Source organism: Falco peregrinus, chromosome 11 (genome assembly GCF_023634155.1).
Source record: "Falco peregrinus isolate bFalPer1 chromosome 11, bFalPer1.pri, whole genome shotgun sequence".
In the NCBI taxonomy this organism is placed as follows: domain Eukaryota; kingdom Metazoa; phylum Chordata; class Aves; order Falconiformes; family Falconidae; genus Falco; species Falco peregrinus.
The window spans coordinates 11,696,101-11,709,631 of NC_073731.1; the positions used below are offsets into that span (position 1 = coordinate 11,696,101).

At 40.1% G+C, this 13,531-nt stretch overlaps 1 protein-coding gene across 1 annotated transcript in view; it reads left to right on the top strand.

Annotated features, from left to right (window-relative positions):
- Positions 1 to 10,257: 10,257 nt before the first annotated feature.
- Positions 10,258 to 13,531, top strand: part of TTC27 (tetratricopeptide repeat domain 27) — a 126,668-nt gene continuing 123,394 nt past the window's right edge. The window contains exons 1-2 of the mRNA XM_055816414.1: positions 10,258 to 10,503; positions 13,245 to 13,422. Of these exons, the coding sequence (XP_055672389.1) occupies positions 10,416 to 10,503; positions 13,245 to 13,422 (266 nt within the window). The 5' untranslated portion in view covers positions 10,258 to 10,415. The remainder of the gene's footprint in view (positions 10,504 to 13,244; positions 13,423 to 13,531) is intronic.

Below are 13,531 nucleotides of genomic sequence, written 5' to 3' on the forward strand. Positions count from 1 at the left end.
AAGTATAGAAAGGACACTATCTTTATCCTGTACCTTTCTTCCCTTTTTAGTACTAACACAGAAAATTTAAGGCTTGAAAATGAGATGTAAATAGAAATAGCTATTATTCTATGTCATGAGCGAAGAGATGACATTAGAGGAGAAGCTGTTCACACTAGAAGCCAGACTAAATTAAGTCCTGACCTACACCATACTTCCATGCTATCAGAATCTGGCTCCATGCCAGGTAGTCTCAATGTCAGCACCGCAATCTAAATTCGGCTATTAAAAAATATCCTTACCCATAGAAAACAAGGAAAGCAACACACGATTGTTGATAACCTTGCTAAGTTTACAGAATAGTAAAAAAGCGTTATTTTAGTAGATGAAACATCTAATGCCATTAAGATTGTGTAATACATAACTTTAAATCCACCAGTAAAAGAGCAGCAGCAATTTCCAGTCAAAGCTGTAATTTCACCTTGTCTTTCTAAGGTCATGTAAGTCTCATTCCCACAGTGAGACTTATTATTCACTTTGTGGCTCTACCTAGGTACAGAGTGGGGACTGAGACAATGAGCTAAAAGATGAGAGCAGAGGAAGAAGAGAAGGAAAAGTTCTTTTCTTCTTGTGGTTTTTTAAGAAACATTTGACTAATGCTTTGAATCATCTGTCTAAAATCATTAGACTAAAAAGTATTAAAGTACGATTGACCAGCACTACAAATGCAATACTGAGTTTTAAACCACACACATGCTTATTTGTCTGATCACAACCATCTATGGAAAGATCTCATCTCCCTGTTCCTGACTACACCCTCAACACTGCAGACCAATAAAGGTCTATACTGATAAAAGCTATTTCTATGCTAGTACAGCTGCAAAGCATATTTCATAGCTGCCAAACGTGAACACAACCTCCTCCCATCAAGGTGATTCAAGGTTCATAGAAAAACTTAAGAGACAAAAATCGCAATGAAAAACTTCACCAGGGAGGTCAGGAGATCATTTAGGCAAAACTCATACCTCAGAAAACCACAAAAGTCCAAATGGGGGTGCTGAACAACCTGTATGTCCTCTTCATAGCAACTTTTACAAACCAGAAGGCTATCATCAACTCCCTTAAGGCTTCTCTTTTTTGAATTAAATATCAACCTAAACCTTTTCTCATAGACTAGTTCATTAAAAAAAAAAAGAGCAAAATTTGAGAAAGAAACCAGAGAGAAGTTGAGAAGTACTGATTAATGGAAAACATAAAGCTATGAAATTTAAGCAAAACCTTCTAGTTCCCTAACTCTTTAGCCATTGTCAGAAAAAAAAAACAAACACCCAACCCAAAACAAAATCACCCATCCCTGAGAATCAAGAAATCTTAATTAACTTGGTCTGGAGCATTCAGAGACCCTGTGATGACTCATTTACTTAATCTCATTGAGGAAATTACAGAAATCAAGTATGGTAACTTAGAATTTAAAAATACTCATTAAAATGTAATGTATAAATGCATTTTCACTACTCCAAAAAGCTCATACTGAAAAAAAGAATTTAGAAATGTGTTCCAATAAGGATTAATTGACAGTAAGAGAACACAGCAAAAACAGTTTTACAAAGTTTAACTGCATCAAAGATTGAAATGGCATGCGAACATCCAGCATGGGAACAATGAATTGGCGCTCAGCCTTAGAATTACTGGCAACTCCAAAGGAAAATTTAAATCAAATAACCTAAGCTTCAATTTCCTTGATAAGAAAGGCAAAACGTGGGTTCATGAAGTTAAACAAACAAACAAACCAACCAACCCTGGACAAGAAGATCTGAGAATATTATCAAGACACGGGCAGTAGCAGAAACCCAAAACCTATTCCTTGGAAGTTCTAAGACAGGATGTTGTATCCAGGAGGGCACCATCACTATGCCTCTTTGGACTGATCTCTTCTCATCTTGTGTTGGCTTATGAATTTTTAGAAGTAACTCCTGTAGGACTTTTGCCACACGTCAAGTCATATGCTCTTAGCCCAAACATGCTGGCAACAATTTGGCGGTAATACTAACATGTACCTGAAAATTCCTTGTGAGAAATGCAGCGAGCAACAATTCTAATGACTTTGTAGACGGACAGGTCACCCACTGTGTCACCAATGTTATAGAAGAGGATAAGCGTAAGAGGGTGTGTGTGTGTAAATCACAGCTTCTGGAAAAAGTATGTTTTGGTTTCACCCATACCGCCCTCAGCATAAATTTGTGAAACTGTCCTAAAAAACCACAACGTCTGATCTACATCCAGAGAGATTAGAAGAACATACAGCTAGCGAAGCATCTACTCTGTGTGTGCCATTCCTGGTTCACTCATTCTAGGACTGATCTATGGCATTGAAAAACAGAGTTTATATATTGTTTCATCCCAGGCAGGATAGTTCTCAGCTGCATGGAACTGAATACAAAGAATTCATGGCACTAGTTGATCATGTTATTTCAGAAAGGCTTTTCTTTCATTGGCTGCTCGCTTGTTTTATAAGGATTAGCATCTTTATTTTAAAGGGTTTAGATGTTAAATACATAAAGGAAACGTGTACACAAACAGTACAATTTTGCAACCGGTACTTCTGTTACTATCCTCTTGCATGTTTTCATGGGAGGGACTTCAGATACAGCAAAGCCCCTACAAGACGCTAGATAGGATTTTATATTCCTTTTCCATTTGGAGGAGCGAACGCTTGCTTCTAATACAGACACAAATGACCCACTGCACCTGCAAAACAGTACCTGTCTTCTTGAAGAAGGCAATCTCAACTGTAGATGTCTGTAAGAACAGAAACTTCAGTGAGAGTATAAAAAAAAATGTGCAAACTGAAATTGCTACAAGGAAGAAACAGCAGTTCTTTCCCAGCAGGGATGTCAGTATGCAATGAGAACGAGTCATTATGATGCAGCTCTGTGATTCAGACAATTCAAAGCCACTCTGGGACATCAGACCACCAACATATTTTTGCTCTGTGTGAATCCATACAAAGACAAAAAGTATTCTCCAGCTCTTAATAGACTCCCACATCTAACAACTTTCTGATAAGTTTTTACTTTTTTTTTTTCCCTCCAATTTTGTTATTGTAAATCTATTTTTAGCCAACTTCTGATCCTTAGTAAAGTGACTATATTTGTTTCAGGCCAGTCTTTATCAGTAAAGCTAGGGGTACTACCCAGCCAAATAGAACCTTAGGCAATTCAAATGTCCTAAAACCAAGACTCAAGACTAGATAAGGACAAAAAAAAAAAAAAAAAAAAAAAAAAAAAAAAAAGAAAAAATAACTGATTTGCCTTTAATAATTTTTTTTATTCATAAAGCTGAACAAGAAGAGGTCTTTCTCTGAGATGCAACGTAAGTCTAAAGCAACTGCTTTTAAGTGAGCAGGTTAAGGACAATATGAATATTTTTCTCTATTCTCATGTTCAAAGTACAGTCACAATGCCCTGTAATTTATTTTGTGGCAGAACATAAATTAACATGTAGACATGGACTAATCCCTTAATATTTTCTAATCTATTTTTATTAATAAATTGGTACAATTAGCCTTTGAACAGAATGGATGTATAATAGATCATCAGAGCTCAGGCACACAACAAGATATAAAAAATGATTTCTCACCATGTGCATTTCTAGTCTGCTCTCTAGTCATAACCCTGCTAGAATGTTCCTTAACCTACAACAGCAGAAAGAAGACAGACTTTTCCACAGCAACAAAAGCAAGGCATAGTTCTACCAATGAGAAGAACTATTGGAAAACCTATGGGAACTTACTTTCATCCTATTTGCCACAGGAAACCTGGAAGGGGACTGGAATACAACAAATACCATTCACTTTACATAGTATCTGAAAGATTGTACATAAGTTACATTTTTTAATGTAACGTGTAACAACCAGTTCAAGTTTTAATGTAACATTTCAATGAAAGTCAAATCCTGATCTTATCAATACCAAGATTTCTGCCTGTGGAAAATAAGAGAGTTGTGAATGACACCAACAGATTTCCTGATGTTTGTGGAGTCTAACGATTATCAACTGTGCACAATGAATGAAAAAATCTCGAGTGCATCACAGATGCTGGCAGTACATGGAAAAGTTTTGAGATCTGAAGAATCTTTTGGTCACCTTCAGGACTGTAAAAGAATGGGTTTCCAACTCTCTGGAAACCTGCTCAGAACGTATCGGAGTTTCTCCTTTGGGCAGCCAAGAGAAGTGAACAGCTCAGCAGAGGCAGTCATGAAGGACAGGGAAATGAGTCATCCTAGTCCACTGTTAATTATCAGTCCACCTCATCAGTCCTTCACTGTGTCAAATTATAAGTATACAGTAAACATTGACAGGCATTTTGAGGCAGATTTTGAAAGAGGACATTTACCTTGGTTTTGTTCTTCCCAGGACAGATAATCCTCAAAGCAGCTAGTAGTTTCAAAGATTTAGGGAGAAACTCACGGAGAATATGAAAATTCATTTTAGTGCAAATTTCAGGTTGCTAAAGGCCTGTCAGACCCATTGATGTTTTAAGTGTGAATGTTCTCTCTCCATCTAATTCCCTCCATGAAGATCTAGTTATTCATTTTGCCAGCGGCTTTTTCTTCACAACTTCTAACATTTGCAGTTAGTTTTGCCTACCTCAAACTTTGGAGGACCAACAGCATCCTCAGTGAGGCTCTGTGTTATTCAAAATAATGTTTGAAAATACTGTCAAACATTAACTTGCCATAAATATTGCACAAGCAATTATCTAGATTAGATTTACTAGAAAAACTGAATTTCTGTCATTTCCAGGCACTTCCAGAATTTGAGGCCTCCTCCCGTAACACTTGGTGCTCACACCTCTTTATTCCTCCGTTATTATAATTCTATCATATTGCAACACTATGCTGAACTTTTACTTATGCAAATCCAAAAATGCATTAATGATTAATCACATTATAATTTAACTTGTGTTTTTCAGAATCTAAGACAAAAAGCTGAGGAGAACTGCTTATTACATCATTGTAAAAATACTCAAAAAACATATCCGGTGTTTTTCTGTTTATTCACATGGAATATTCTGTAATTAACACACACACCTTTCATCCATAGTAGTCACCAAATCTTACATTATAAAATAGGCATGACCAATGATCCTTATTCTCCAAGACACACACCAAATCTTACTGAGATCAAAAGTCACAGAGGTACTCAGACTTTGGAGGACCAACATAAAAAGCAGCACTAGAAGTGATTTTGAAGCACAGTTGGAATTGACTACTGAAGAGCTTCACTGATACCTGGTAAAAAACGATATGCTAGGAATTCAACTAGGTTCTCAGAATATGAAACTCGTCACCCCTTCATCGTTTACTGCCTCTTGTAATCAGTGTTTCTGATTAACCTACAAGTCTCATGGCGACAGAGCCTCACAGGGGTGGCACAGTAGAAGTGTAGTAGCCACCTGAACTTGTTGTGAGACACGTGCATACCAAGAACCAGAACTATCCCTTCTTTTATGAAAATGTGAGGTCATATCAAAAACATATTTTTGTTTACAGGTGTTTGTATGCTTTTAACACTTTGTTCAGAAATATAATCATGTTACCGAGTGAAAAAAAGAGATTGAAGTTATCATGTAACTTTAATACAAGATTCTATTTCTTCCAGATAAAAATTTCTGTTTGATGTAATGTGATTGGAACCAATTTTGTTCAGCTTGCTTTCTCTGGACCAACAAGAGAAACCAATGACTGAAAGACCTTTAATATTTAAAACAAAACAAAAAAAAAATCTCGTCTTAAATCCTTCTCTCTTTTTGAAGCTAGCAAAGAAAGACAGGTAATATTGCTGAATCAAAAACTAAGACATCATGACATAATGATTCTGTGAGAGCTCATTTAAGAAGGCATTAAACCATTTCCAAATTCAGGCATGATATGACATGTTTATTTAATGAAAGAGTAATTTCTGAATCCTTTCTTGAACAGTAAATTGAATTATTTTCACATAAGCTTTGGTTTCTTCATCTGAAAACACACAGACGCTCTATAGTTGGCGCAGATCAAATTTCTGCTAATTAACCAGACAAGAATTAGTTTATAAAAGTTCAGATGAGGTATGTTCTGATGTGATAGAAAGAGGAACAAAGAAGGAACAGATAAACGTTTGCTAAATGTACAGCAAATATATATTCACGAAACTCAGGAAAGACAACAGTAAATGAATGGCTAAATTTAAGAAAGACTAACCTATTAGGGATAGGAAGACTGCACCTCAGATCTTACAATTTTGTTTTACAGACAGTATATATTTACTTGTGACCTACGATATCTTTGTCTAGTTATTTACTGATCTTGGGTATCATACAAAAAGAGATACAGTAATATCAGTATATAGTATTTTGTAAGTGATCGGTGAAAATCAATGCCAGTGCTTTTAGTAGAGTCACCATAATACCAGAGAAGAGCTGTCCGGGCTATTTGCAACTGGCTGCATTCTTTGTTGTACATTCTCAGAAAGTGGTTTAAATCACTCTTTTCTTGTTGTGCAGTGGCCTATACTACCTCTCCCTGTTACTGCTTTCTAAAGTTGTTAGTAAGAGAAGAATTTCCTAACTGCTGTTATTTCAGCACATTAGAAGTGTAGCTTCTCTACCTCCACCTCTCTGAGCAGTGACTATGTTTTTCAGGGTCTGGAGGAAGCAAAAGCATAAGTTGGCAAACTGGTCAGACCTGAGAGAATCAATGGATACAACGCTAGTTTGTGAATGCAGTGAAGCAACTGTAAGTCAAATATCACATCAGTCCCTGCTATTGAGATATACTACTAGCAGGTCCTAACAGCTGTATAATAATTGTTATTCTTTTGCCTTTGTCACCTCTAGACTGTAAGTTTGTGTTTATTTTTAAATTGCAAATGTAATTGGAAAAGCTGTAGGTATGCTGGAAGCTTTCTGAGGGACTGCCTCTCTCCTTAACAGCGAGGGCCTGTGCGTTAACTCAGCAAAACTGAAGAATATAGTTTGAACATGTAGCTGATGTGTTTTGGGTGCCACTAAGCTTTCAACAAGCTTGAAGTATGTTTCTGATGTTGTAACTCAAGGTGATGCAACCTTAAATACGATGATTCACAAAGAGTAACTGCTTATCAGGATATAGCTTGACTGAACTAATAGACACAAAGTCAAGCAAAGCTGATAGAATTGCCCAATACAAGCCTTCCAGCTCTCCTCCTCTCACCACATAGGTCAAATACTCTGCTGAATTGCTTAAGTTTGGTTACAATCTTGCAAGCTTTCATCCTGCTATACCAATGAGTGGGTTTTTTCTTCAACAACTCCTCCCCTTTCGACACTCTTTCAAACAGCAAATCAACTATTATTAAAAAATGGCATACAACACAATTGCTTCTTTCTTCAGCTGTACCAAAGACCTTGCACACAGAACTGAGGATAAATTTAACATTCATGTAACAGCAGATTTTACAAAGAGCAGCTCATTGTTCAAAATGTCATAATAAATGCATATGCTAATAATAATTACTTTAAACTTACCAAATCTTTTTTTTTTTTTTTTTTGCAGGTAGCGGGTTTTTGGTAGTCCACAACAAGATCATCCGTTTCAAAAGGCTTTAGGAAAAAACCTGCAATGGAAGATAAATACTGCATCAAAACAGCAGCACAGATACCTTGCAAGAAGACTACATGTGCTAGTTCAGATACCACAGTAGCAGAACACTTCCATTTGGAAAATTTTCTTACACTCTTGTAAGAAAATTAAAAATGGTTATTCTCTGAAAACTCTTGTACCAGGTTTGATTATCTACTTTCTGCTTAAAAATAATAACCACTATGCTAAAATCTTGAGTCAGCACTACACAGTATTGCAAAAGGCTCGCTTCCCTTTGAGCCAGCTGGCAGAAGTAATTGTTAAATGCAAACAGAACTTGTTGACTATTCTTTGAGAAATACACATATATTCTTCAAATCATTTAGAGAATCAAGCTTAAGCAGCAGACTTTGGTAAGTCTGCGGCAAATGGTGACTGGTAAACAACCAAAAACATCTTCCACAACAGCAGTAACAATCAGTCCACTGTCAGTCAGGTGTGCAGGAAGTCCTGCTGGTGGTACTTCTGTCCACATAACTGCCATAGTTTCTAGATGCCTCCAGAACTAAATTGTAAGGGTAAGAAACCCACACATTAGGGGAACTGGCAGAGGTGAGAAAGACAGCAAAATAATCCTTGGTTTTATTAAGTAATTATCTTTACCAACTATTTACTCCCAGAACATTTTACTTTACTGCTTTTCCCTGAAAATAAAAATCAGAAAGCCTCACAACAGGATTTTTTTATGTTAGTATTATCAACAGATGATACAAATGTATTTTTCATTTAGTTGTATTTTGACAGATATTCTGAAGTCCCTGAAAAAAAAAAAAAAAAAAAAGCTGGTGGTGAAAGAGAGTGTTACTTTACATTTTTGTTAGACCTCACTTAAGAATTTATTCATTTAATTTTTGAAAATCTACGTATATTTAATGCAAGTCTATTACTTGGAAGGTAAAGAAACTTGTTACCATATGTTACATTTAAACATAAAGGATCATCCTAATTCCTATTGTGTTTTTCATACAGAATCACAATTCTATTGCCATATGCACAGAGATAGCAAGTAAAATTGTTTTGATTTCAGACATTCTGCTTTTAACAGTGAATTTCATGAAATAAGCTTCATGAATTTCATGAGTTTTCTAACACAGTACATGGAAACTGAATTATTTACTATGTTCTAAGAATTTCTGTAACACATTGCTTCCAGAACGAACACTCATTTTTCATTTGCAGTTCCTGGAACTGACAGTGAGTTGATGGCTATCTATTAACTACAGAAATTTCTATCAAATTCCTTGTCAAAACAGAATGGATTGTTTCAGGTCAGAAAATTAGTTTTAAAGCAGTATTTTTATTTAACTGCATTTTAGTCTTATACATCTGATTAAAATTGAATTTGAAATGAACAGCCTGTATATTACAGCCCAAACAGGCAATAACTTATTACAGTCATCTAAAAAGCTACATTAAGTCTTCCTCAAATTTTAACAATTATGTTAGACATGGAAGCACAATGAAAAGACTTCTAACTTTTGAAGAATAACAAAGTAAGTTGGAAGAATACTCCATTTCATGACGCTACACACTGCACCCTATTGCGAAATGAATTACAGCCTTCACAGTACAGGCATATTCAGAACATTCATCTTTGCATATCAAGAATTTGCCCCCTGCTGTGATGGCCTTCTTGTTTCTGACTTGAGTACCTTCAAGAGAACATTTTTACTGTTTCAACTGTTTCAATTTTGAACGAGCAAGAAGTCACAGCCTTTTTTCTCTCCTCTTCCGATGTACATGCACATGGCAGAAGCGAAAAGCTCAGAAACAACGGGACAGAATTACGTTCCTACAATTATCTAGACAGATACTGAAATAAGTACAGGGACAGACCGAAGCATGGTCCTAATCTCCTCCTAGAATCATAGAATCGTTTAGGTTGGGAAAGACCTTTAAGACCATTGAGTCCAACCATTGTCCCAGGGCTGCCAAGCCACCACCGAACCATGTCCCCAAGTGCCACATCCAGTGTGCTCTGAACACTCCAAGGACCAAGCACTTGGCCTCGCTAAGCCAATTCAGCCACACACCGTGCCCGCACCACCTCCAGATACACGGGCACCCTGGCCGGGCCTGCTCTGAACATATCCCGCCTGGATACCAGGCACACTTCACATTTCCTCTCTTAACCTACTTCAAACCTGAAACACCATCGGTTTCCTCACCTACGCAGCTGAAAAATTGGTTTTACACATTCTCACTTCCCAACCTTGTGCGAACGTCGCCTGAGAGACAACACGAGGTGCCCGTCGCCCCGCGGGCCGGGGAACCCAGCTGGGAGCGGCCGCGGAGGCCGGCTCACGGAGCCCCGGGGGAAAACCCCGAGGGGGGAGCCCCTCGGCCGGCCCCTGCCGCTCTGCCCGGGGCTCTCACGGAGGCCCCTGCCCCCGCTCGCCTCACAGCCTGGCGCCGTGCGCGCGTGGGAGCCCGCCGGCCCTGCCCGCCGCGGCACGTGGCGGGGGCGGAGCGCGGAGCTCCCCACCCTGCCCCGCGCACGTGGGGCTCCCGCGAAGGCGCGCCCGCGCGGTGCGGAAAGGGGCGGAGCAGTGGGGAGGCCGCGCGTGCGCGCGCCTCCTCCCGCCTCCGCCGCCGGCCTGCTGCCGCGCCTGCGCGGCGCCGCGTCCTCCCGGCGTGCCCCGCGACGGTGTCATGGCGGCTCCCTGCGGCCGGCTCCTGCACATGGGTTGAGGGGACGCCGGCAGCGCCTGTCAGCGCAGAGGCAGCGAGGCGGCAGTGGCGGAAAGCGGGGCGGGGAGAGCGGCGGCGGGAGTATGCTGGCTCTGGAGCGCTCCCTGCTGAGGAGCTTCCTCAGCGCGGCGGAGTCTCTGGAGTGGAAGCAGGGCGAAGTCGCGGCGGCAGGTGAGGGGAGGTCCCGGCCCGGCGCGGGGAGGGTGCCCGACCGCTGTGCGCGACCGCTGCTGTGCGTGTCCGGAACCACCGGGGTCTCGGCCGGCGCCGGGCTGAGCTGGTGCCGCGGCTGGCGGCTCCCTCCCCCCGTGCCTGCTGCGGGGGTGGTCGTGTCCCCCCTTCCCGCCCTTTTCTGATCCTGCCCGGGCTCAGGGGGGCCGCAGCCCGGGGGAGCGCGCGCAGTGCCGCAGGCAGGGCTGAGGCGAGCGGCGCGGCTGCCGCACCGGGGCCTTCCTTAGAGTCCGGCCGCTGCCCGCTTCTTGTGGGCACTCGGGCCGCCGGGGCTTCCTTCGGCTGCCCTGTGACCCGCGAGTCAGAGTACTTGTCTGAATTTGGGCGAAAACTCGCTCTCGCAGCAAAACATGAGGAGAAAAAGTCTGGCATGAACTCCCGGGTCTGTGTTTTGTTAGTTATTTAGTCATAGCTGCTTGAGGGAGCGATGGAAAGTACTCCTTGAGGGGGCTTGGTTAGGTTGTTACTGACCCAGTGTTCCTGCAGGGAACGCAGCAGCTTTTAAAATGTAACATTGATCACGAAAAGACACTTCCATATTTCAGATAGGCTAGAAATACAGTTGCGCTCAAGTCATGTGCTGTGCTTTTTAAGACATTTAGATGTTGTAGCATATGGAAAGGCCAGTTTATCCTTACCCAGGAACTTAATTTTGGAAAAGAATAGTACAGACCTACTCAGCTCTACTTCCTTATGTTACTTTGTATTTAACACTTGTTGTACTGTCCAGGAAGGTTAGGTGTCATGACTGACATCTGTCAGATCTGTCTCATCTTTTCACTGAGAGTTGTGTACGCTGTTTGTGGTGTGTTTTTTTGTCTTGGTTTTATTTAGTGTTCTTTTTTTTTAAGTAGTGTGCTTCTATAAGATGTGGGGAAGATTGTTGAAGAAAGGTGTCTTGCATTAGAGATAGAAAATGATAGGGTTTGTGACAATTCTTACATGGGCCCTTCTTATTGATGATCCTGAAACAAAATTTAAGGACTGTGACCTGGAATTTGTATGTTGTCTTATAAGAAGTTAAACACAGAATCAAAAGCAGGTTTTGTGTGCTTACAGTTATGTTACAGCATTACTGGAAAGAGAAAACCTCAATATTCTTCTTTAGCATCCTCACAGCCAGTACTTATTCTACAAACTACAGCATTGCCTGTCTGGCAACTGTAATCCAGTATAAAGAAGTTGTCTCTGGTGAAAGTCTCCCCAAAGCATAGCTTGGAGAAAGTTTCTCATTATTTCTGTTCTCTGTGAGAGTATGGCGTCAGCAGGGCTGCAGTATCATTACTGTGCTTTTGCATATGCCCTTCAAGGTACATCGTTCAGCTGATCACTGTAAAGAACAAAAGTAAATTGTGGCCATCAGCCTGGTCCAGAGAGATTAGAATGAGTGCGTATCTATCACCCATTCCTACCAAGTTGTCCATCGCTGCTCTTGTTGGTTCTGCGCTCTGTCTTCCTTTACGTCTGAAATTTAGAATGCTTATTTTAGCTGGATGAGCTTGGAGTTGGTGTTTGGTGTTCACTTTCTTGCATAGCTGCTGCTTGTGTGGATCTTTACCTGTGCTGTTGTTAAATTAGCTAGCTCGGGTACTAATACTAGTGTAGCTATAGTAATGCTTGAGTGCATGGGAGCTGCAGTCCCCAACTAGAATCACAGATTAATATTAAGGCACGTATCCTATGCAGATCTCTGCATTTACTCAGCTGCACCATTATCAGCATCTGCATCAGCTAGCCTAGAACCAGTTAGTACATCTACCTGAGTTGTAGCCACAGCTGCAGCATAGGCAGATACGTATTTTTGCTCAAGAATAGAAGGTTTATACATGGTGAAGTTGTTCTGACAGCTGCTGGATTGATTGCACTGTGGCTACAGTATCTGAAGAAGGAAGATAGCTTCTGTGAAAAAAGTTGTAGCCGGGGTCAAGAGTTTGATGGGTTTGAAGCTTCTTAGGAATCAAATGTATAGCGTTTCATGACTTACCTTTATCTTGAAAGGCTTCAGTGGAGAAACATTCATGGATCTAAATCCACCTTTGTAGTTACTCTGAAGAATCTAACTCCATATGCAGACTTCTCATTGAGAGAGTGAACTTACCATAGGAAAATAATTCTTTTATAAAGATAAAATAATATTGCCCATTCTTTGTGAATATTCTAAGCATTTAAAGGAAGGACTGAGTAGTTCCTGCAAATGTACATGAGAATTTATTCACTGAACTCTGCAAATACTGAACCATTTTTATTTGTTGCATTTCCCTTAAAACGGTTCTGTAGTCAGTGAAATTATTGTCTTATCTGTACAATTTTACTGCAGCACACTCATATGTTTTGGAGGAAGAAAACTTGTGATAATTGAAGTCATCCTCAACAATTGTAGCGTATGTGCTTGAAAGGCCATCCATGTACTTTTCCTCAAATTTCAGTGCAAGTTTTTGTATTACATTCATCTGGCAGTTTGTATTTCACTATAACGTTAATACAAGTTCTGTAAAGTTTATTTGGAATGAAGTAATGCGTGCTATTGCTATTCTTGGTTTCGGTGCAACTGCATTCAATGTAATGAAGAATCATTCTTTGAAAATTCCTTGAAAGGGGAGTGGTATATGTTTTTATTTGACTAGGTCTTGTAAGTTGTTTGAAAGTTGACACTGACTTCTATTATCTTTTTTTTTCCTCAGAAAGTGGATCACTATTGCAGTTGATTTTTGATGGAAAATATGAGGCAATATTTTCAAATTCGGCCATCCAGAATGTTTTCAGTGCATCTTCTGTGACAGAGGACAATATTGACAGTTACTTGGAGAAACAGATTCTAGCATATCTGGACCGTTCTGCAGAGGCTGATAACCTGGAAAGGTGAAAATTGTTACTTATTATATGGAAGACTAGGAGAGGCCATGTTTTGTTTTTATGACAGACATTTTTAAAAATTTTATATGTGACACAGTACCTCCTAAATTCTTGT